Source organism: Somniosus microcephalus, chromosome 24, assembly GCF_052327205.1.
Source record: "Somniosus microcephalus isolate GS21.2 chromosome 24, FLI_Smic_1.0, whole genome shotgun sequence".
Classification (NCBI taxonomy): domain Eukaryota; kingdom Metazoa; phylum Chordata; class Chondrichthyes; order Squaliformes; family Somniosidae; genus Somniosus; species Somniosus microcephalus.
In genome coordinates this window covers 23,637,288-23,662,728 of record NC_141010.1, presented here as the reverse complement: position 1 = coordinate 23,662,728, position 25,441 = coordinate 23,637,288, and the positions used below count along the sequence as shown (strand labels likewise).

Genomic DNA, 25,441 nt, shown 5'->3' with positions numbered 1-25,441 from the left:
ACAACAAAAAGACTACTAAGGAAAAGTACAGGAAAGTACAAAAGATGACGGACAGTGGTTCCGAAGACCAGAAGAGCGATAGTGAATCCGGGAACAAGAGACTAAGCTGTCTCAAACTACACAACGTAATCACAAAAGAGGATCACCGAACCATTTGGGTCACCCTCACGATAGCAGGGTCCCAAGTCAAAATGGAATTGGATACAGGATCAGCCCTGACCGTCATGAATCGACGAGACTACGAGTGGCTATTCTCACACATACCCTTGAAAGACACATCCATTGTCTTGAAGACATATACGGGGCAGAAAGTATACCCCAGAGGGAAAATAAGGGTGCCTGTCGAATACAACAGCAAGGAAATACAGAAATTGTATCTGTACATACTGCAAGATGGTGGACCACCGTTATTGGGACGTGAATGGATCAGAAAGATAAGTTTAGACTGGCACTCCATTCAAGCACTGACGGTGGCTGGTAAAAAGGATGACGACATCACACCTGGACGATTGTCAAAAATCTTGGCTAACGCTAAAGAGGTATTTCAACAAGAACTGGGAACTCTTAAAGGCATAACCGCCTCGATAAAAATAGAAGAGAATGCAATTCCCAAGTTTTTCAAAGCAAGACCGGTACCGTATGCAATTCGCCCAGCCGTCGAGGCAGAGCTGGAGAATCTGGAGAATGCAGGCGTGCTAACTAAGGTAGACTGGAGCGAGTGGGCGACACCCATCATTCCTGTCATGAAGAAAACGTTAAACAATAAGTCTGAGGAGCCAAGGAAGGTTTGCATCTGTGGGGACTTCAAGGTGACTGTGAACCCAGTCCTTCACACAGTACAGTATCCTCTTCCGAGGATAGAAGATATTTTCGCCTCACTATCTGGAGGGAAACGTTTTACAAAAATTGACCTAGCGCAAGCATATTTGCAGATGGAGGTTGAAGAATCCTCTAGGAAATATCTCACGATAAACACTCACAAAGGTCTTTACCAGTATAATCGACTGGTATTCGGAGTTGCATCAGCTCCGGCTATATGGCAAAGAGCGATGGAACAAGTCCTGCAAGGGATTCCGGGGACTCAGTGTTACTTGGACGACATCCTAGTGACAGGTGAAAATGACAGTGAACACCTTGCCAACCTAGAGCAGGTGCTCACTAGACTAAGAGAACATGGGCTACGAGCCAATTGCCCCAAGTGCGAGTTTTTTAAGAAACAAATATCGTATTGTGGCCACGTGATTGATGAAGAGGGGTTACATGAGTCCCCTGACAAAATTGAAGCAGTAGTTAAGACTCCAGTGCCTGAAAATGTGTCGCAACTGAGGTCATTCCTCGGATTGGTGAATTACTACCATAAGTTTTTGCCGAATTTGTCCACAATTCTGCACCCACTGAACGCCCTGCTACAAACTGGAGTAGCATGGAAATGGAGCGATGAATGTAAGCAGGCCTTTCAGAAGTGTAAAGGCCTGATCACTTTAACAGAAGTATTGGCTCACTACAACCCATCACTACCGATAAGACTGGCGTGTGATGCGTCTCCCTACGGCGTTGGAGCGGTACTGTCACATATATCCCTTGATGGTTCAGAGAGGCCGACAGCTTTTGCGTCACGCTGTTCCTGGGACTAGGGACAGGGTCACTGGCAAGGCTTGGAAGTTAAGTAGAGCCAGGCCTGGTTAGTACCTGGAGGGGTGACCATCAGGGAAGACCAGGTGCAGAAGGTCACAGAAGGAGCCCCAGGAGGGGCAGCTGGTGAGCAGGCCCGGGCATTGGGCTGAAGATTGTCGGACAGGAGGAATGGTGGAAATGGAATGGCGGCGTGCACAGACGCAGCGACTTTGCTTCTCCCAGGACGGTGCTATTTACATTTATTGTTATTTGTACTGGACTCATGGGAGCTTGCAAGATCACATTTCGTTGTTCATGTACTTGTGCATTGTACAATGACAATAAAGTTGAATTATTATTATTAACTGCAGCCAAGCGTAACTATGCCCAGATTGACAGAGAGGCCCTCAGCCTGGTGAAGGGGGTGAAGAAGTTCAATCACTACCTGCACGGACAGAAATTTACTCTACTAACTGATCATCAACCTCTTGTCTCCATTTTCAACCCTAAGAAGGGCGTCCCGATAATGACAGCACAATGGCTACAGAGGTGGTCCCTTTTCCTAGGGGCACACCAATATGACATTGAGTACAAAGGAACTAAACAGCATGGGAATGCTGATGGATTGTCGCGCCTACCGTTGCCGACGGTGGAAGAAGCACCTGCAGTGGATCCTGTGGAGATATTCCACTCGACCATAGTCGAATGTCTACCTGTGATGAATGCAAACATAGAAAAGGAAACACGAAATGACCCGACACTCTCCAGGATCTATGATTTAACGGTGAAGGGATGGCCAGCACATGGCGAACCACTGTTGCCAGCATTCTCGCCGAGAAGAGAACAGCTGTCAGTGTGCCGAGGAACCTTGATGTGTGGATCCAGAGTAGTAATTCCACCCAAATTGAAGGATAGAGTGCTCAATGAGCTTCATGAGGGTCATCTGGGAGGGGTAAAAATGAAGAACTTAGCCAGAGCGTTTGTGTGGTGGCTGGGAATCGATAGAGAAATCGAAGAGATGACCAAGAGCTGTACAGGATGCCAGAAGGTCCAAAACGCCCCACCACAAGCCCCTCTACATCCATGGGAGTGGCCCTCGTCTCCATGGCAAAGGGTACACATTGATTTTGCTGGTCCATTTATGGACTCGATGTTTTTAATTGCGGTGGATGCACATTCAAAGTGGCCAGAGGTAATAAAAATGTCCTCAACCACCACAGAAAAAACCATCACAGTCTTACGAACCATATTCGCCAGAAATGGGCTGCCTGAACAGATTTGCTCCGACAATGGACCACAGTTTGTGTCTGAAGAGTTCCGGAGGTTCTTAAAGAACAATGGTGTTAAGCATTACACATCCGCCCCATATCATCCAGCCACCAATGGATTGGCTGAGAGGTTCGTTCAAACATTCAAGAAGGCTATCAAGGCAATGTGCAATGAAGACATAACCCTACAACACAAGGTGGATAACTTCTTGTTTGCCTACCGGAATGTGACACATGCGGTTACCAACCAAACTCCAGCCATGATGTTCTTCAATCGAAGACTAAGATGCCGCTTGGATTTGGTTAAGCCAAACATCAGAAGAGATGTGGAGAATAGGCAGTTTCAGAATATGAATGAAAGGCCAACCAGGAGTTTTAAGATAGGTCAACCAGTTTTGGCCCGGGACTACCGCACAGAGAAATGGCAGCCAGGAACGATCTGCACACGGCAAGGACCTCTAATGTATACCGTGGACGTTGGAGAGAGCATTGTAAGACGCCATGCTGACCAGATTCTAGAGTCACTGGAAAACGTCAAATCCACACCACGATCCGATACACCTGGTGATGAAACCGAAGTACCAATTGCATCTACCTCAGAATCGGTGATATTGGAAGCAGACGAACCAAACAACGACGTTGATCCCGAATCAACTTTGCCAGAAGAACCTGATACCCCAAAGAGGCGTTATCCGGACAGAATCAGGAAGCCTCCTCAAAGACTGAATTTATAATTGCTTAACTTCAGCTAATGTATATAGCAAGTGTAATTGCAAATATGTTATTTAATTATTAATCGAATGTTATGTACTGTTTAGCTAAAAGGGGAGGAATTGTAGTGTATGTACTTTGAAGAAGGAACTATATTCTGCAGCCCCTGTATACTGCAGTACCAGTAGTGACCACCCCGGTATATAAGCCTGTGTAGTAACTTTGTATAGTAGTTCCAGTTTTGTCTCCATTCAGTAAACACCTGTTATAACCAACTCCTGCAGTCCGTGTCTCAATTACACACGGACGTTACACTTGTCATTATGTCCATCATATAATGCCTGAAGAAGCAGTGGAATCGTCAGCATTCGAGTAAAATGAGTGGCAAAGAAGAATGAGAAATGAAACTCAAAGCACCTCTGCTCTGACCTAGAAACCTTCCCCCCTCCACCCCAATAAGCATTACGTCATGGATTGCAGAAATTGGTTTACACCCCAAGCCGGTCCGATCCCACCGTGACCCCGACCCATTTCCCTGGGCCGGCATCAATGACATACACAGGGTGGGCTTCCAGCAGCATCTCTGCTCCGCAGAGGGAACCCACCACAGCAACTGAGGAACACCTTGAGGTACAGCAGTGGGGCACTCACTGCAGCACCAGAAAGGGGCAAAGATTCTGTTAACGAAGCCAGAAGCCCCCTAAAGATAGCCCAAACTCAATACATAGATGGGTCCTTTGGGGGACTTTCCAGCAGCACCAGGGCATAAGAGAGGTAGTAGTGCCCGAAACTGTGTCTTGTCCCTCCTTCCCTGGAAGTGTTGCCCATCCTGCCACTACAGTCTGTGCACCACTATCATTGTACTGGTCTTGCTGTGGGTTGGCAGTACTGTGGTGGGAAAGTGGGGAAATGGTCGGTTTTCCAAGCTCTGCCCCCTTAGTGGCATTTAAGTGCAGTTGGGTGCCCAAAGAGCAAGCAGTTGTGATCGTGCTGAGGATTGGGTTGGGTTCGGGTGGTGGAGTGGGGGTGGGGGGGGGATAGCGGGGGGGAGGGTGGTGGATGGCTGTGTAGAGGAAAATATTTAGGGGCTGGATTCGACGATGGACCTCCCCAATCCATTTTCCATGCTCCATCCCCTTGAAATCAAGCAGTTACACTAAAAAAAGCCCAGCCCCAACGAGTATCGAAAGGTTATTCTGGAGTATGCAATGTACTGGTTAGACCAACCAAGGAATACTAGCCCCTGCTCAGGTGCTCCTCGTGAGGAACAGTGTTCACAGGGAGCGCTGGTTGGGAAATAGCAGGCCTGCACGCTCTGATTTTCCATTCAATCATTTCAACGGATGGTAAATAAAGGTCTGGGGGTCTGCAATTTCCCAACCAGCATTCCCTGTAAATGTTGCTCCTCACCAAGTTTGCCCACTTAGTGAATCAACCCTGCTGTGTTCAATCCTGTTCATTATGCCACAAAAACACACACGGGCAATAGAGCGGGTGCAGAGAAGAGCAACAAGACTGATCCCAAGTCTAAAGGGGATGAGTTACGAGGAAAGATGAGAGAAGGTCAAACTCTTCAGTACCAAAAGAAGGAATTAAGGGGGCACCGTATTGAAGTAGAAAATATTAAATAGAATACCTGAGGTAAACCTAGACTATTACTTTAAATTAAGCCAAGAAAGAAAGGTCAGTGAACATAGGTGTAAAATACTGAAAAGTACATTCAAAACAGCTATTGATTATGTAAAGCGTGATAAGAATCATAGAATGGTTACAGCACAGTAGGAGGCCATTCAGCCCGTCAAGCCCGTGGCAGACCTCTGCAAGAGCACTTCACCAATCCCACTCCCCCACCCTTTCCCCGTAGCCCAGCAAATCCTTTTCCTTCAGGTACTTATCCAATTCCACTTTGAAAGCCACAATTGAATCTGCCTCCACCACCCTAAATGTTTGGACTATTACATAGGAATTTACAGGACCTCTAAAAAAACACTGTAGTCTGTCTGGCTGGTCCCATTGAGGAGTTATACCATGGGACACTAGACTGAAAAAGATTAGAGCCTTTTAAAATGCAGTTGGATGCTATGATGGAAGAGTTGTGGTAATGGAGGGATTAGCTGAAAGGCCTTCTTTTCATCCCTGGCTTTTTTTTTATGTTCTCAGCCTTGTTGGCCTTCAAGGATTGCAGTAATTTAAAAGATCATATCCCAGAAACCATTTTGAGGATTATTTTATTTTTCTGCACAGGCTTTGGGAGTCACCAACTCACAGGATCGAGCCACTATCAAAAAGAAAATTAAAGATATGAACACCGCAGTCGAAAAAGAGAGAAAAGCCTTGGAAAAACTAGAAAAACAGAAGGAGAAACAGAAGAAAAAGGGACAGGAACAGTTGCAGAAAAAGAGTTAAGATGGGCAGAATGACGAGGTGTAAGCACATCTAAACATTTGTCTCCTGTTCTTCAGAGATTAAACGTAAGCAACAAGAAATGCAAGGAGTCAATGGATTAAACTGGACATTGTATGACAGGTCTGTTTGTGGGATTTGTGAAGTACCGTTCTTCAACTTCACACCTGGACAGTTCAGGTCTGTAACGGCAACCTCTGGTATTAAAAACATGTAATATTTCACAATGCAGGCAGATCTTTCCTTAGACAGTGGATTGCTGCTGAAAGCTGTGCTGCATTTACTAGTAACCGAGTCCATCCTGGGTCAGATATAGAGGAAGTATATTCTGTCAGGATAATCTATATATTTAAAAAAATTCGACTGTTACCCTCAGAGTAGAATGTCCCTGGTTTTTTTTCACGTCACTTACAGGAGCGATACTGAGTGCATTTGTAGCACTTCTCACTTAAAAACCAATACAGATGGAGAAGTATATGAAAAATATCTTTTTTTTAAATGGAATAAACTAAATTTTGTTATATCTTTTAATTGTCGAGAAATGCATTCTAATGATTAAAGCAGCCATCAGAAGCACAAGGGAGAATTGAGGATCAATCATGCCTGCGTTTGAAATATTACAGCTGTTTATGCACAGTTTTCTCAAAACCTGAATTCTTCCACAATCTTGGTTGTGAAGAGGGGCTCAGTTGATCAAGTGAGTTTGCAGGCAATCGTGCTGTGATGGCAGAAAAAACATTGTATAAATGAGTGGATAGAATGCTGCAATTGTGTAATGTGAATTGGGATTGAAGAAAAGGGACTAGACAATGGGATGCACTTGGTGACTTGCCATTTTTGAGCACTGTCTCCCTGTAATAGAATGCCATAGAGAGCCTGATCCAGTATAATGGAGATAAACTATCAATGCCAGGGAAGACTCATGTGTTTTCAGAAGATCTTTTCATTCTGTGTGTGTAGTTGCACACAATATTCAGGACTTGCAAGTGCATTTGATGATTGAAGTTTGAAATTAATCCAAAGATCTAGGAGGTGATGAACATTGTTCAGACCAATTTAATAGTAACACCAGTTATGTGACCTTAAAAAAAGCATTTCTGGCTTGTATTTAAAAAGTAAAGATTCAATACAAGTAGCTAAAATATTGGTGGTTTGCGTGTTGCAAATATAGTCAGTGTGTTAAATCCAAACTGTGACATTTGGTAGGACCTGCCAAATATAATTGTTGCGATTTAAAGAGAATTATTGAACACTCTGCAATATTAACCCTGCAAAAGACAACTGCAGAATATTCTGGTAGTGGCTCTAAGTTTACCATAATTATAGATTCAGGGAATTAGAAAGGAGGAACAAAAATCAAATTGTTTCTTTTTACTGGAGGCTCTAACCTATTGTAAATTGTATGCGCACATTAAATCCTATGCCAAGTGTTGTGACCTCTGGCGACCTGTCTAATCCATTTGTTTTCTGCCCCATGGGGCCATTGCTTCCCGTCCCTGCTGTACATTTTGGGAAATATAATATCACCATGGCCAGTTTCCGCAGAACTACAACTAGTAAGATACAGATTTTATTTAAGGCTTCACAATTATATAGCATAGCCGCAAGAAAGCACAAATGATGCCACCCCTGCTAGGAATGTACTGCAGGAAGAAGATGCAATGGCACTAATCACCTTCAATTCAGTTTTACAAGCTAGAGTTAGCCAGAAAGCAAAATATAGATCAAAGCACTTAGGAAAGGATTTTGTTTGAATGAATTGGTTGACATTTGCACTTCTTTAGACAGGTACAGTCCCTTTAAGTGTTAGGTGGATTGTCAAATCTATTACAATCTTCGATTTTAAATCAACTTAGGATGGAAATATTTGTTTTGTAATATAGATTTGAGGGTACTTGGTTAAAAACTCAACTGAACTCACACAATGTGTGGCTTGGAGTTTAAATAGATGCAAGGTTATTGCAATATCATATGGACTGGGAATCTACACAGGTTATTGGGCACCCATACTTGGATACTGGGGATGCCAGTGAACCCTATGAATTCTGACATCTGACATTGAGGGAAGATACTAAGGGCCTGTAAACAACTGATAATCTCTGTGCCTGGTGAACATATTTTTCAGATGTTTCTAACATGCTAGACAAAGACAATAGAGTGATTGTTGGCTGCTGTTGGCCTTGAAGGATACGAAGGAGCCAATAATGTGGCACTGGTGCAGTGCCATCGGGACTGCTGCGCCTTAGGCCAGCGCCCAAGTGAGCGGAGCTGGCATGATAATGTAACGTCAGCTCATTAAAATATTGTAGTGGCACTTGCACTGCTTAGCGCGCGATATGTTGGGAGTGCCGTGGGGTTCGGGGGCTCAAATGTTGGATACCAGCAAGAATGGAAGAGCTGCTGGTTACCTATTAAGCACTGCCAGTTTTTTTTTCATGGCAAGTGGATCTAGACACCACAATCCCTTTCGGGGATTGGAGGCCAAAGAAGAGTATCTACAGACAGAAGGGTGGCCCTATTGGAAGGAGAGGGCCTCTCTGCAGGCAATAAGTCCCTTTTATGGTGTGGGATTTCCCTGGTGCCTTTTCCAAATAGCTGCTGTGTGTCTGGAATACTGCCCGAGTGTTTCAGCTACATTATGGGGAGGACTCCTCAATTATAGCACAATTGGGGCCATAATGAGCCTAGTGCATGGAAAGTGCACTGGCTGTGGACGGGAGGGGACACGTTTTGTGTGATAGGTGAATGAAGTGCTGAGCAAGGCTAAGCACCCCATAATGCAAGGAGTTGGCACCCAATATGGATCAGTGCTATGCGCACTAAACATCATATTATCTGTCCCATTGTATTGTTTCAACTGTTTTATGTCCAGACCATATTTTAGAACTATCACGTATTCAGTTACTCACAGGACATCCCAGAAAATAACAGTTACTAAGTCTAGTGTTCATTTTAAATGGAAATGATTTCTAAACCTTCAGAAACAAGTATTACCACACTTGTACAAAAGCGAAATACTGCAGATGCCGGAAATCTGAAATAAAAACGGAAAATGCTGGAAATACTCAGCAGGTCAGGCAGCATCTGTGGAGAGAGAAACAGAGTTAATGGTTCAGGTCGATGACCCTTCGTCAGAACTGGAAAAAGCTGGAGATGGAATAGGTTTTTAAGCAAGTACAGGGGCAGGGAAAGGGGGGACGGGAGGAAAGAACAAAAGGGAAGGTCTGTGATAGGATGGAAGGCAGGAGAGATTAAGAGACATTAAGAGAGATTAAGAGATGGTGCAAGGCAAAAGGAGACAGTAATGAGACAAGTTAAGAAACAAAAGATGGCTCTAGATGAAGTGTAAATGGTGATGGCAGAATGAAAGACAGCTGTGGGAGAGGCCTAACTTACCACACTTATATGGGTTTAAACATTGGCTAGTTAAGTGTGGCAAAACGATCTCCTTAGGAGTTTTATTCTCGATGCACACAGAACCTGGACAGTCCAGGTCTGTAACGGCAACCTATAGTATTAAAAACACGTAATGCCTGCGCGTATAGCCATTATCTGTCAGCTCTCGGCTGCCTTTGCTGAAAAAGAATCACTTGCTTCGGTCTAGTTCTACATCTTGTATGCAATCATTAGTGCTGTGCTGGCATAGAAAGCAACGGAGGGGTCGGTGACCTCATCTCGAGCACGGCGGTGTCTACATGATTAACTATGTGAAGATATGAATCAATAAAACAGAAACATCATACCTGAAAAGAGTCATTAAAATACAAGCCCACAATTTTATCTAACTATAAGTAGAATGACAATACTGAATAGATATGATTTTGATTTTAGGATATGTAGATAAGACATTGCCACGTTTAACAATTTGGTTCTATTTTAGCTAGAGCCTGTTTTATATCCTGAGAGCAGAATCCGCCACCTTTTGAGGCCCACACAATAACAACAAATATGGCCTAACTCAAAGCACACATAGGATGTCTAATGTGTCATTAGTATTTAACTGTTAAACGCTAACTTACTTTGTGGTTATTAAAACAATCACACAATCTCTAGTATAAAATGTACAACAAAAAGGTTTTCAGTACATTACTGGAATCCAAATTAAGAAATATGTTTTCTACCTTTTGAATTACCTCATCCACCACCCCCCCCACCCCCCCCCCCCCCCACACACCTCCCCCACCCACCTCCCCACCAACCCTCCAAAAAAAATGAACTTTGTGGATTTTATATATTGGAGCATAAAGGATTGATGGGGAACTCATTTCTCATGTGGGCCTGATTCATTGTTCAGTCAGCAGATGTCAAATTTATCACTTCAATAATCAATTTCTCAGCACAATCCAGCTGCTTTGTTAATTCAATCGATGCCAACCAAGAAGAAATGTGTTGGGTTCAAGCTTCAGTGTATTCTAGTCAAAGATAAGGATGCCTTTAGTACTTTGTCTATTTGGAGCAACAACTTCTCATGTAACCATTTGAACAGCTGTAAAATGCAGTCGCAATCTTGAAAAGACTCACTGTTTCAGGGTTAGTTGCTTAATTCTATCTGTACGCAAACCATTCTCTTTCAAAATATGCACAATGTCTATCATAAAACATCTGCAAATATGGTTTAATTTGGAAGATGTATTTCATCCTGTATCCAACAAGGGAGAGTTAAAAAGAATTACAGAGCCAAAGAGCATCTAGTTCACAGCATTTTCTGATTTAAAAAAAATATTTTGGCATATTTCTAAAAGAGTTAGTCAGAAACAATATTTATTATGTTGTAGCAAAATACTGCAGATGCTGGAAATCTGAAAGAACAACAGAAAATGCTGGAAACACTCAGCAGGCCAGGCAGCATCGAAGAGAGAGAGAAACAGAGTTAACGTTTCAGGTCGATGACCCTTCGTCAGAACTAGAAAAAGTTAGAGATGTAACAGATTTTTAAGCAAGTGTGGGGGCAGGGAAAGGGAGGAAAGGACAAAAAGAAGGTTGTGACGAAGGGTTTGACCCGAAACATTGACTCTGTTTCTCTCTCCTCGATGCTGCCTGACCTGCTGAGTATTTCCAGCATTTTCTGTTGTTATTTATTACGTTGTGCTAGGCCACGTGAGTCAAAAACTCAAACACATACATGGTCTGTTTCATTTCATTGCCACCACAGCTCAGTACTGGCTCCAAGTCACAGAGGACTCTAACCCTCCCAGGATGATATTGGGCAAATGGAAGTGGGTGGTAGGAAACAAATATGTGGAGGATAAGGAACAATGAAATAATCTATCGTTTACAGCCACTTTAATTAATCTGTCCAGAGTTATGATCATTGCGAATGTTCTCTTAAATACTTTATTCTAGAAAAAAATTCCCAAATGGAAAGGGCCTGCAAACATTGACAGCAACTTGTGCACATAATGCAGCATGAAAAAAGTTGTCATTAGTGAGTCAGCTATTACTGTGTACTTTCATGTTTGTACAGGAATATTGTTTCTATGCTATGTGAATCAGCTGGTCCTTAGTGGCCCCTTTGTTCAGCTTGCAAGTACCCCTTGTACCAATAGCTGTACTTATAGATCCCCTCTTATGTGCCTGATAGTAAACTCGTTGCTCACTACACTAGGCTTCCAACTGCCACACAATTGTCCTTCAATGCCATTGGCAAGGACTTGTTCTTATTTTTCGCTGCTGGCAAGGCTGCCTGCCTACATGTAACTTGAATGGATATCCATCCTGTAACTAGATTTGTACTGGGGGAAAAAGTTTACATTTTTTGTGAACATTTGCTATTTTGCACTAATTGATTTAGTGCCAACAAGGGCAATGCATTAAATGGATATGTATCTGATTATTTTACTGATGTTATTATTAAATAGTACTGATTGCAAATATAAGATACGCTTCAGTAAGCATGCCCTAGCTTTGCTGGTAGTGATTCTCACTGTCCATAGCACCTCTGTGAGCTAGCTTTAATGTACTGGTGGTTAGAGATAAGGAAAAGACGATTTTATACTTTTCAGTAGGTATTTACTAGCTGCAACTTCAAATGATTCATTTTAAAATCCCACTGATCTGTGCATAGACCCTAATGCATGCTGTTATTACAGTTTTGTGGAATTTTGCCAGGCACGTGAAAAAAATCTTATGAAAATTCAAAAAGATATGTCAATGAAACTTCTACTTGTGAGGAAATGGAAATCTGCAGCAAAAACATTTCCCCGCTGGCTTAGTGAGCACCGTCTGGTGTGCTGCTGAATCAGGTGCAGCAGGAAGCTTCAATCCCTGGCTTGTGCTGAGTTAGCTGATCTCAGCTTAGGCCACAGGAGAAGCAATATAATTGGCCTCCGTGCTAGAGAGTGAGAAAAAATAAAATCAGCTAGGGTTCCCGGTCTCGATTGCTGCTGAAAAATTCATGTGTGCCAACGTCGGGTGAGGATAGGATTGGTTCAAATGTGCGCCCCACCCCCCAACCCGGTCCAAACAGCTAGCTGACAGTCACTGCTTAAGTTCACATCAGAATCATCACTTAGGCACCATGCGGGAGGGCAACCAGTACCCTCCAATCTGTGCCCAGTCTGAGTCAGTGCCTTCAGGAGATAAGGATGCTGATGGCTCCTTAAAGGGCCTTCAGATGGCCTTTTAGGCACAATGAGTCTGGGCAAAGCGTACCTAGCGATGACGGACTTAAGATAACGATTTCTAACACTAAGACAGCAATGGGAAAGTGGGGCCACTAGGTTGACTGAGTTTAATTCCAGGTTACATTAACAGGCTAGAGTTTTCTGCTAAACCTAGAGCTTGCAATGGGCATCAGACAGTGGTAACGGAATGCCACAATTCTGTGACAGGTGATAGCCAAGATCAGATCAGCCATGATCTCATTGAATGGTGGAGCAGGTGCGAGGGGCCAAATGGCCTACTCCTGCTCCTGTGTCTTATGTGATGCCATTGCACACCACTTAGTTTACAAACCTGGCAAAACATATTGCAAGACCCTTTTAAAGAGGCCTGTTAAATCTCAGCATTTTGGCCATCCTTTCTAATGATGTTGTCATGCCACCAGCACCCTGTAAAATATCTAGCTTTGTCTCACATTCATTTTTAATGTTTTGCCTTTGGCAACACACAACCTCAGTGTAAACAAACTCCCTAACGACTAAGCTAAGATTGCTAGAACTGGATTTGTATTTTAATATAAACTACCCTTTAGTGAGAAGCAAAACAACCAAAATGCAACAACACCAAGTGCCATTTCTTTTTTGCTGTATATTTTAAACAGCAGTTGCAGTATCATTTTAACCCTTTCACTGGCCAATAGTGATTATGCAAATATTCTTAGTATTAAATCAGTGCTGCTTAATCCTTAGATGCCTATGTTTATCTTTTTTTTGATACCAATTCAGTTTAACCTTTTACTTACCATTTTTGCTACTCCTACGTATTTGCACTTTTTACTTGTGTGTACTTCTTCCACAGAACAGGGAGATGTAAAGATGTGATTGATTACTGTGCACCAAAGTAATGGGAGGCAGCATTCTATTGAAACCTGAACGCCAGTTTGTGTTGGTGAAGGCATTAGCAACAAAAGCTCAGGGTTGTGAAATTATAGAAAATGTGGCCTCTTGTGGGCTGACAGACATTCCCCTGAAGTTTGCAGGTTCCCCCACACCCACACACCCATATATGGTTATGTATCCGGGACAAAAGGCATGCTCAACCTGCCACCCCATCCTTCGGCTGATTTTATCCCCACACACCAACCTCCCCGTCCCCAAGAAGAGGCAAGGAAAAGAAAAATGAACTCAGTGATCACCTACTTTTCCAGAAATCCATCTAATGGGCTCTTATCTTCTCTACCTCCTGTTCCACAAGTCTATCCTCCTCTGGGAAAAGTGGACATTCAACCTCACTCCTTAATTGTTATGTGTGGCCCCCTAGCTCTACCGGACCCCATCGCCTCAAGCACACTAACTACTTGCATGTTGTCCAGGCTTTTAATAATCTTAAATACCTGGAGCAGACTCCCTTCAGCAGAACAAAAATAATTGTTACCAATGTCCAAAGTTAAGAGCACTGCGTAGATTTGAGTGATTCTTTAAAGAGACATTGCTATCTGAATGGGGAGATGAACGATTACAGCAACAGCCTTAATATCTACACTGAAGGTGCAATATGTTGGTTGCAGGCAAGCAGGTATCAGGAATTTATGGCGAGAATATCAACTTTAAGGAAACAAACAGCAAAGTAATTGCAAATTTCCAGGCGGTTCAAGTTGCAATTCAGACCGGCCATGCGTTTAGTTTGAAAAGGTATGCCTGATCCTCAAATTGTCGGAAAGATACCTGACAGCAAAATGCTGCCGCTACCTGTGCTGTCAGACTAAGCGTACTGCACAAAAAACACAAGGGTGCGACTACTGACTGCATGGACTTTGATATCCAACGAATATAGATTACTCTCTCTCTGTTTGATTACAATATAAGATTCTGTTAGTAGTTTCACAGCCTGGGATACTTTCAGTGGTTGTTGGGAACTGTATGTATCCAAACACTGTAGTCTATTTCATCTCCTTGCTAAAGTTTTGGGTGCAAAAATGTATTTGATTTTTTTTTCTCAAAAAGATAAAAGTACGGGTATTGGTTGCGACAAATCTTATGTCAGCAAATGTTATATTGATGTTAAAATTGCTTTAACATCTGATGGACTTTTGAAACTGAGCCATGCAGGAGTGATTAGCAAAAGTAAAGGAGATAATTTAAAAGTGATTACTCACACTCTACAGTCCAAACTCAAACGTGTTTTGGGTTACCTGTTTGTGCAAAATTAAATAAAGATGGTATAATGGTGACTGGTTTTGTAATACAAGCAGTTTGTTTGCAAATGGATTTAAAATGCTGGTGTGTTTGTGTTAAATTGAATAATTTGATTGACTGAATCTTATTTACTGAAGTTTGATTTCACTGTGTTATGAAATCTAAGATCTCTGTGTTTCAATTATCAATGGATATATGTTTTGATAGAATTATTACTGACAGCTGATAAACTGGAATAGTTGACAAGCTGAATATGCAGAGAGGAGATCATACAGGGCCCTCAATGGAAAACAGAAAGGTCATTTTATATAGCCGTTCCCTCCTCCTATACATTAAACAGTCAGAGATCAAACAAAATCAAATAAACTGACAAAAACTAGGCAGGGCCCCCTTAGTGATACAAAGGTTTGGCTTCCTTCTTCAAACACAATTAAATGAATGCTTAAAATTCAAAACATCATCATCTGATTTAACTAGGAGTCATGCAGCCTGTGCCAGGAAGCAGAGAATGATTGTTTGTGTTCTATACAAACGCTAATGCAGTTTTCATCATTTTCATGAACAATTCACACCTTGCACTATTCTCTGTCTTGTAAAGCACCATGTGGAGATGACCATGTATCTGAGTGAATATGACTTTGTTAGATCAATCTGGCCACTTGTTCTTCGTTTTGGCTTCGGATAAGCTTAAAATCTTTTTAATTGGATTATTTCGCATTTCTTTGCGCTAGCATCTTGAAGCTCAGTCTTTTCTCGTTACCATTAATTTCAAGTTTGTTTTTACTCCCGAAGAATGAGATTTTGGGCTGAACAGCTTTTCCCATCCTTGATGTTTCTGTGTTTTTAAGTTCAATGGACTTGCTTTAATCCATATCAAATCAACCCAATGCCAGTTCTCTCATCCCTTGTACCATCAGAAACTTAATGTTTAACATTTGTATCCCTAATATCTGACTTTTCAACTTTTAATTTTAATACCTTAACAATTAATGCACTTTTTAATTATGTAGTCTATATTTATAAAGCATACCCGCCTGGTAAAGGTGATGCTATGTGTTAGTTATAGAAGGCTTAGCCCAATATATAGCATCATCTTTAAACTTCTATATTAATTTATTACCTCAGGCAGTCCATTCAGCATCAAGGGCATGAAGTGAGTGCAATAAATATTATGCTTTGCTATGAATTATGCATATATTGGTACATAACTTATATGAATGAAGTCACTTGTACAAGACCTCAAGTATTTGATGCACAAGCGGTGATTAAAAATGTGTGTAATGTGCCTTCCAGACTATAATTTTTTTAGTATGAATATGGGATCAGTGTAATTTTGGATAGTGTTCAATATTCAGAATGCTGTGAAGTTTGTATTCAATGGTTTACTGCCATGTGTTTGGAGAGGCTTCTCCCATTCAGTGCATGGTGACATTGAAGTACAGGAAACTTTCTGGTATCCGGCACTGACGGGGCTGAGCTGGTGCCGGTCGATCAACACTGCCGGAGAAACCAGCGCTAATGTTAAAACATACGGAGCTTCTGAGCTCCGTATCTAGCAACAAACCCTGTTGCTTAGCAACAGCTTCAAAACAGTCGGCACAGCTTGCAAGCGTCTCTGTAGCTAAGCAACAGCTTCAGCTAGATGCTTGCAGAGCCAGGAATGGAGAAAAAAAGCAACAAAAAGTAAAAAAAGTTATCTGAACCGACTCCTGAATTTTGCCGGTGGATAGAGCATTCCGGAGATTTAACCTCTGTTTAAACGAAAGTTTCCTGTACTTTTAATTCTCCAAATATCATACAATCCCTGTGTTCCTTCAGCACCTTGTAACATTGCACGCCGTGTATTTAATGAGCTGTCTCTTCTCTTTTTAAAATCAGCAGCTTTTTTCGTTGCATATGGTTTTCAACAAGATACGGAAACAAATTTTAGAAATCTTCCTTGTAAAACCTTACAGGGGAAATATTCTCGTTAATCAAAAGCAAGGCATCATGTCTACAGATCAGATGGTTCCATGATCAGTTCTCAATTTAGGACATCAGCTGTTATCAGATAAAACAGTAAATGGGGTGTTACAACTGGCCTCAGAGCCCCTGGTTTAAGGAGGGGGAAAATCAGCCAGCGTTCCTGTTCCAGATCAATGTCTAGTGATTCCTAAAGTGAAGCACATCACAACTTACCCCAATCCAGCCCTTACCCAATATCCACACTTTTAGAAATGATTTCTGGAAACAATCAGGGGCATTAACCCTAGCTGCCTTTCCCCTCCCAAACCAGGCATGCGAGCCAATTGTAGAGAACATAAGAACATAAGAAATAGGAGCAGGAGTCGGCCATTCGGCCCTTCGAACCTGCTCCGCCATTCAATAAGATCATGGCTGATCTTCTACCTCATCTCCACTTTCCTGCATTATCCCCATATCCCTTAATATCCAAAAATCTATCGATCTCTGTCTTGAATATACTCAACAACTGAGCCTCCACAGCCCTCTGTGGTAGAGAATTCCAAAGATTCACCATCTTCTGAGTGAAGAAATTTCTCCTCATCTCGGTCCTAAATGGCCGACCCCTTATCCTGAGACCCCTTATTCACATACTGCAGCTCTAGCTGAGACCAGCTAATTCAGCGCAGACTGGGGATCAAGCAGCGGACCATTCTTAGGCTGTATGGCCTGATTGCTCAGCAGCCCATCAAAGGATCCCAATCAGTACTGTTTCAGTGTGAAGGTCATCCTGCATCATGCACTGTCTGCTGTTATGAAAATGTCATAGTACGCATTATATAACCTGCCTTTAATTCAAACCAGTAAAGGGTAATTAAAACAGGTTAAAAGAGTTACTGACTTTTGACTGTAAAGTCAAATAATTCAGCTATTACAGCCCTCCCCCAGCAACTGAGAAACAAACTGTTTGCAACTCTTTCAGTGGATATGATTTACAGTTTCATAGAACAGAGAAGAAGCCAGATAGGAAAGTCTTTTGAAGTTATCTTTAAATAATTTTATGTAACTCCTATACAGGTTATTATATATTCTGGAATTAGTTCATTGCAATTGAAGTGTTGTGCTATTATACGTGAGAGCTCTGATTAATATGGTACGCTGGGTAAATTTCGCTATCCAGCTGAGGTTTTATGATGAATCATTCATTAATGAGTCATCACTTTTGCTGTTCCTGCAACAGCTGCAACAGACTTCTGTTTAACCAAATCTATCTTGTTTTGAAGGAAACCACTTTGCAGATTCCTCACTTATTGTTCCACAGAAGAACCAACATTGTGTCCTTCCTGCCACTCCATCAATCTTCATCCAGTCATCTACAGACCACTAATTATAGCTCCTTTCCACACCATTGGTTCATTTTATGACGTGCCATAACTGGAGCGTGTAATTCGTGTGCTTGGGGGTACTTTATGTTAACCTAACTACCTCCAAGCAGGTGAAAGCTTTAATGAGTCAGAGAAACACAAGAACAGCTTGAGGCCTCGGTTACATTGCAAGATCATAATTCTGTTTTGCTGGGATAGATGATTTGCTGCGATTGTGGTGGCTGTGATTGGTATGGAAACCTGATGGGAATAAGAAATATAAGAAAATATCAAATAAGAAAATGCCAGTCAGCCCATGAAACCTACACCCTGGACTATGTCCAACCCAATCACTTGGTTTTATAAGGCGGCCAACCGACTGTACATAAACTTCCCAACCTCGAAGAAGACCAATCCTAGTGAATATGTACTTCTACAAGTGTTAGTGAATCTCTGCTGTCCAGGAATCTGAAAGGTAGGCTGGGCTTACTTCTCTTCTAATGACTTGATTGCACATTCAGCACATTTCTAATGTCAACTATTTCACCTTGGAAAACAATGGAACAGAAGCCAGGTTGTGACCTACAAGGAGGAAGGGAAAGTAGTAAAGTGCTACTCTAATGCACCTGGCCAACAACATTCACAGAGATCGTAATCCAATGAGTCCCACAGGAAAGTATACTTGTGTGGACAGCGGATGAGGACCGGATTGAGCTTGACTGTGATGCTTCCTCCCCCCACCCTTGAATAGCACCTCAACAATCAGTGTGCAGCCTCATGCGGACAATCTACTTGAGGGCTGGTGGGAGCCCTGGACCTGCTCGTCCGCTGGATGAGGCTCCAGAATATATTTACTGTATCGTGGCAGACATCTTTGTAAAGGTAGGTAAAGGTAAGTGATAATCATGGGCCAAATATCCTTGCTGGTGGAAAAAAAAAGCTGCACACAGCAATGGTGAAAACACAGCAGTAGTCTTCACACCTTCTCAACTGCAGCCCTACTAACCCCACACTGAGCAACATTTTAGTTAACCCTCAACTGAGTAACTTCGTGAATTTTCCTCCCCACTGGTCATTACTTTGAAAACTCAGACCAATATTTCCCGTTCTCTAAATCTCCACCCCCACACATTGGGCTGAATTTTGCCGACACTCAGAGGGCGGGTTTGGGGGCGGGTCCGCTGTCAAAATCAAAAAGATTGACAGCGGGCCGGTATCCCACTCTAAACCCGCCTCCCTGTGAGGTTCCCCGAGTGTCGGCTCTGCCTGCGCTTTGCAGACCCAGCACTAAGTGGCGAGTCATGCAATTGTGCTTGTTAAGAGGGCGTTTAAAGCAATTTAATCATCATTTTACCAGTTCCAAAGCATTTTCCCAAGTTTTCCACAAGGTTCCCGTCGCTCGGGGATCACGCCAGGCAAGTATGTCGAGTTCTGAACAACTCTTCATTTCTTTGAATAGGTGACAACTGCAAAAGTGGTCTAAAAGCTACCATTTCACAGCTGGTCACTTTCCAATGTCAAAAACTGGAGCATTAATGATTTGGAACCCACTTTTGAGCTTTATGCACTTTTGAAGTGTTTGGCGTAATCTCTCTATCCAGTGTCACCTCCTTGGAACAACCTATCTCAACATTGACATTACTTCTGTCATTTCAACCTCACCTGCCATCTATTCCATCAGCATTGGTGCCCTTGAAAAAATCTCACTTTGGTCCTCAGAATCCCAACACCAGCATCACCAGGCACACCAGCAGCACCAACATCCACACCAACCTTCTCCGCAATCAAATGATGCTGCACTGGACACATGGCATCATCACCCATGAACATTGCTGCCTGGGACGCCAGCGATGGCCTCGCTGTGTCCAGATTTGCTTCACTTAACACTGAACACCCTGGCTGCCACATGATGCGCCAGGTTGGCACCACCCTACACCAGCACCATAAAGGATCCCTACAATGTCCAAGCCATTCCTTTCACACTCACCACCATTGCAGGGGGTACCGTTATGTCTCACCATTCACTACAACTCACTAAGCCACTTCCAAAGGTGCACACAAATCTGTCCAAGAAAACAAAGTGTTCAAAATTAAGATTTCAATATTTGACAGCACATTACCAGAAAACTCACATGAACATTGGCTAAACCACCCAAGTGTCTACCCTTGTGTGTTGTTAGTTGGTATGTTTCCAGTAGGATGAAGGTGAGTGTGAGGTGTGGCCAGTGAGATGGGGAAGTGATAATGTAGATAGAGAGGGATGGGTGGAGGTGCTAGGTAAATTGGTGTGAGTAAAGATGTACAGGAGTAGGGTAGGGAAGGCAGAGTGATGGGGATGTGATGAGAGGTACAGCAGGATGAGGTTGAGTGTGGCTTGGCAGTAACGTTTCATGATCTACTGAGATCATTGAAAGGTTTGCGCCACTGCAGCCTGGTCCTCCTGCCCACATCCCTGCTTGTGCCCTCCTGTGCAATGTGGAACCAGGCTGCGTTGATCTCCTGGGGAGGTGTTTTCTGCCGATTGGAAAGGAAGAGAACCTCCCTGCGTGCTGTGACTCCCTCCATAAGCAAAGGGAGGGAGTCATGGGAGAGCCTGGGTGCAGCCATGCACCTCTGTGTAGTTCTTGTCAGTGTTTTGCAGCACCTCAATGCTTCAGAACACTGACAGCATCATTGTCAAAATGATTGTGGACATGGCCCCTTTCAGGAAACCGGCTGATGATGCGCCATCAGATGATGTCATCAGACCCGCTTCCTTTTAATTGGCCGGGAATCTCACAGGGCGGGCTTAACAAGCCCAATCAGGGCAAAATCACTTGGATGAGGCAGGATGAAGACGGGTGCCGAGTTTGAGGCCGCTGTCTGCTCCAGCCACACCGGACTCGCTGGCGAAATCGCAGCCATCATATCTATCATGACCAAACCTTCCACTACCCCTATCTTACCATTGAACATATTTCCTAGCCACCTCACTCTATGCCCCCTCCCCTCACTCCCTCCCCAATTCCCTCTCCCCTTCTCTACCTTTCTCTTCTCTCCTTCCTCATCCTCCTCTCCTCTCTCACCCCTCCATCACCCTCTGTTGACCACCCCATACCCCTCTATGGCCTCCTTTCCCCATCCTCCTTTTTCTTTACCCATTCTCTTGTCCCCTTTCTTAATCTAATTCAATTATTCCCTAACCTCTCACCTTGTTTGACCTGAATGCTACACTTGGTCTTGACTCCCTATGTGCAACGCCATATAGTTCTAATAATTTATGCATGTACATTTTATCCAGATGATTACGAGGGTATCGGCATATTTTGATGGCATTCCAACATGCAACATCCTTTCCTAAAAAAAAGTTTTAATCTCAATTTTAATTTCTCCCCATCTACGTGTCTCCAAAGAGTTACCCAACAATAATAATTTAGAGGCAATAATAGAAAACTTGAACTGTAAACCTACATACTCTGTATAAATATCCTTGGGTTGGCAGAATCCTAAGGCTAAAACTACCAAAAAGCTAATCGGGAAAACTAATTATTAGCATTTTTCAACAAAAATTGGCCCTTTCCAATTACTTGTTGTGGTATATATTAATATAAACCAGTCACTAAAACAATGGACAGATCCTGACTGTGACATGTGTCCTGGCCTGAACTATATACTAGATATTAAAACATTGCAGAGCTATTCCAGACACTAAGGCCGGAATTTTAATCAGGAGGCGGGTTGGGAGCAGGGTGGGGGGGGCTCGGAAATGTCCGAGAACCCCGGTAGAATGGGTTTTCCGGAAGGCCCTGCCGTTACTGATTTTCATTTCAAATCTCTGTTTTCTCCCCACAGCCAGCCAGAGGGAGAGGCTGACTGGCCGTGGGCAGGTAGGCCTGTGGCACTAGGCCGCTGAGAGGAGGGAGGGATTGGGTGGCGGCCGGGGTAGCAGCATAGGGGGCCTGGGGCCGCATCATTGGGGGGGGGTGAGGGGAGGGTGGGAAGATCGGGGGGCCGAACACCGGAGCATCGGGGGGAGGGGGGGGTGGAGGCAGAGGGAGGGAAGATCAGACTCCAGTGCATCAGAACATTGGGTGGAGAACGGAGAGATTGGAGGCCGGAGGAGCGTCAGGGGGATGGGGAGTGGGTGGAAGGGAGAGAACATCAAGGGCCGGAGGAGGATTGGCAGGGGTGAGGGGGGTGGGGGGCAGGGAGAGTCAAGGCGGGGAGAGAACATCGAGGGCCAGAGGACGATCGGGTTGGGAAGGGAGAGAACATGGGTGCCAGCCTGAAGATCATCGGTGGTGGTGGGGGGTGGGGGCCCATGAAGGTGATCGGAGGCCTTGTGGGGGTGAGGGGGAGGCCGGGGTGGGGGTGGGAGGGGGAATCGGAGGCTTTATGGTGGGGGGGGGTGATCGGTGGCCTCGTGGGGGTCTCCGATCACGGGGGGTGGGTTAGGCAGGGACGCTGGATCCAGAAGGTAAGTGTAAAGGCACTTACCTCCTGGATCCAGCAGTCCTTGTCTGCCATTAGCTGTCGGGTTTCCCGAGGCCTGTGAAACCCGACCAGCCACAGGTAAATTTGAAATGCAGGTTAAATCTGAGGCATGCCAGCCTCATTATAATACTTAAATGGGCAACCCGCCTCCTGGGAGTGGGTTGGCAGCCCACCTCCCATCCTGCCTCTGTTAAAACCAGAAGTGGGCAGGTTGGGGTCAGGTTGGGGTCAGGATTCAGTTTTTTAACACTTTAACCTCCCACCCGACCCCAACCCACCTCTTGTACCGACATTTGTTGCCAACCTGCTAAAATGTAATCATACTTGCTATGTCAGCTAGATTTAAGGTAGTTAATAAATAATCTGGCATTATTGACTTCACGGTGTACCCTTTATTAACTTATACATCTCTCTGCAATCAAAAATATGTACCAATGGACTCAAAACAGAACACATATATTAATATTTAATTATTAGCTGAATCAACATTTCTGATCCAAATGAATAAAATGGTGTGGCACATTGTTCACATCATTAAGATTCACTGTAATTCTACTCTTACCGAAATTAACTTTCAGTCCCATGTGGGCGTTACTTATGTCAACAAAACGGGCATTCTTCCACACTGCCGTTTACTAAATCATATCTTCAAATATAAGTGCAACACTAGCTAATGATTTATTACCTTATTGGAACTTGTAAAAACTATGATCAAGCATGAACCTTGGCCTCAAAAACAACTGCCCAAAGCACAAAACTGCATTGCCTTCCAACAAAGTGGGAGATGGCGAGAGGTTCATAGTGCAAATCAGCTGCTGGAATTCTTGACCGAATAACCAGCAAATCTGTTTTTGGTGGTGTTGCTTAAGGGAGTAAAGTTGGTCAGGGTACTGGGAGAACTCCCTGTTCTTCTTCAAATAGTTCCATGAGATGTTTTACGTCCACCTGAGCTGGCAGACTTATTCTAAAGGCTCCTAGCACATGGCTGAAAATGATGATTTGTTCCTAGTCTTCTGCCAAAGCTGCTTTTAGTCTAGGTGCTAGGAGGTGTGCAAGATTGTTTCAGGATGATTGTCCCTCCCGATTGTCTGTTCCTTCCTGTGGGAAAGCATCTGGCCACCATTTTGCACCTTCTCAGACACCAGAGGGTGATGATTTGTTTTGAGCATTACTTGGGCATTGGAACATAGGAACAGGAGGAGGCCCTTCAGCCCCTCGGGTCTGTGCCGCCATTCAATGAGATCATGGCTGATCTGCAACCTAGCTCCATATACTGTACCTGTCTTTGGCCCATATCCCTTAATATCTTTGGTTAGCAAAAATCTAACAATGGGCAGGGTGAATACAGCGGCTGGCCAGAGGAAATGGAATGGGGACCCAATCATTTTTGGTCATGGGTCCTAATTAGAATACGGTCGGCAAGCTGTCACCGTGAAACACAATCCCCAATAGGCAACTCACTGATCTGGAGGTGGGAAATTGGGCGGCGGGGTGAATGTGAAGGGCCTACAACAGGGGAGGAGTATTATCATCGGGAAAGAAAAAAGCAGCACTTTGGAGCAATAGGCAACATATGGAACCTACAGCAACAAATACATTAAAGTTTACAAACCCACAAACGACTGCCATTACCTCCATCCAGCTATCCCTGATGGCAGTGGAGGAACCCTTTAACGTCACTGGGATTGGCTGCCCCCTAACTTGCACTGCCCATGGGTAGGCAGGAGCAGGAGCTGGCGGGAATCAGGCCGGCCAAGAAGAAAAGGGTGCGGGAGTCTGAACTGTCTCATCTCACCCCGATTTGCATTTTTGTATGAGCTTCCCGCTCGTTTCCCAGAATGGAGGTCCGTCTAAAAATCAGAACGCACGACGACAACTCAGTGGTACATCGGCACTTTTTGGCATGATCGCTGCCCTATTTTTAATTGCAAACGGGGCAAGAGTGACATGAGGATTGTCCCCACTATGCTTCAGGTGGGAAACTCACTGTGGTTACCTTGCATTTGTAACAAGCTTTTTTGGGACAAAATTAGCCAGCCATTCTTTTCTAAAACTTCAATAATCAGCTGATCCCAGTCACCTGGCATACTCCCCACACATCCCTTAAACTTTGTTATGTCTTTATTCACTGATGTAACACTCTGCTACCATGCCAGATGCAACCATAACCTCCCTGTTAGATTCCACTGCTATCCCCCTCAACACTGTTACCATCTTCCCATGTCCTAGCCAATGCTATTGCAATTCTTCCCCAGCTGGCCTACTTCAATTGCCTTCTGCAGTACTATCACTCTCAGCACATGGGGTTCAGGTAGAAGCTGAAATATCATAAACAAACTTTTTTTTAAAACTTAAAATATATTTTATTTAAAAAATCTAGTAATTTTTATCATTAAGAAACTTGATATTCCACAAATATTTTCAGATGCCAGAACAGTTGTTCAGCAGTCAATACATCATTAAAGCCCCAGATATACCTATTCCAACAAGGCTTAACTTTTTATGGGGTGTGACGTGAGAAAACTCACTAAGCACTTGGTTGAGTATAAAACAAGGCCTTAATCAACTGTTTCACAACCATGAGATGCTAGTTACATCACTAGTTCCTGGTTACAAACTCGTCCTGGGCAAGCTGGGCCCACGCCCGAGTATTTATACTCCTTGGATGGTGCCACCAGCTGACCGCCCAGTGTTATTTCATGAGTCATTTCTTCATGAATGATAAGATTTATGACAGGGTGTTTAGAATGGAAAAACTTATGTTTTCATCAGTTGAACTGATTTCACTCATTGCTGGCTATGGGCCTGTGACGGAGCAGGGAATGACCGATCGCAACTTCAGGATTTCTGTGTTAATCTGCGCCTGTGCTAA

The 25,441-nt window shown here is 43.6% G+C and overlaps 1 protein-coding gene and 1 long non-coding RNA gene across 2 annotated transcripts in view; one reads left to right on the top strand and one right to left on the bottom strand.

The window, feature by feature from the left end:
* The window catches only part of samd14 (sterile alpha motif domain containing 14), a 281,567-nt gene extending 265,489 nt beyond the window's left edge, over nt 1-16,078 (top strand). Inside the window, exon 10 of the mRNA XM_085966316.1 lies at nt 5,838-16,078. Within this exon, the coding sequence (XP_085822442.1) occupies nt 5,838-5,999 (162 nt within the window). The 3' untranslated portion in view covers nt 6,000-16,078. The remainder of the gene's footprint in view (nt 1-5,837) is intronic.
* The window catches only part of LOC147101125 (uncharacterized), a 49,434-nt gene that overhangs the window by 22,502 nt on the left and 1,491 nt on the right, over nt 1-25,441 (bottom strand). The window lies entirely within an intron of this gene.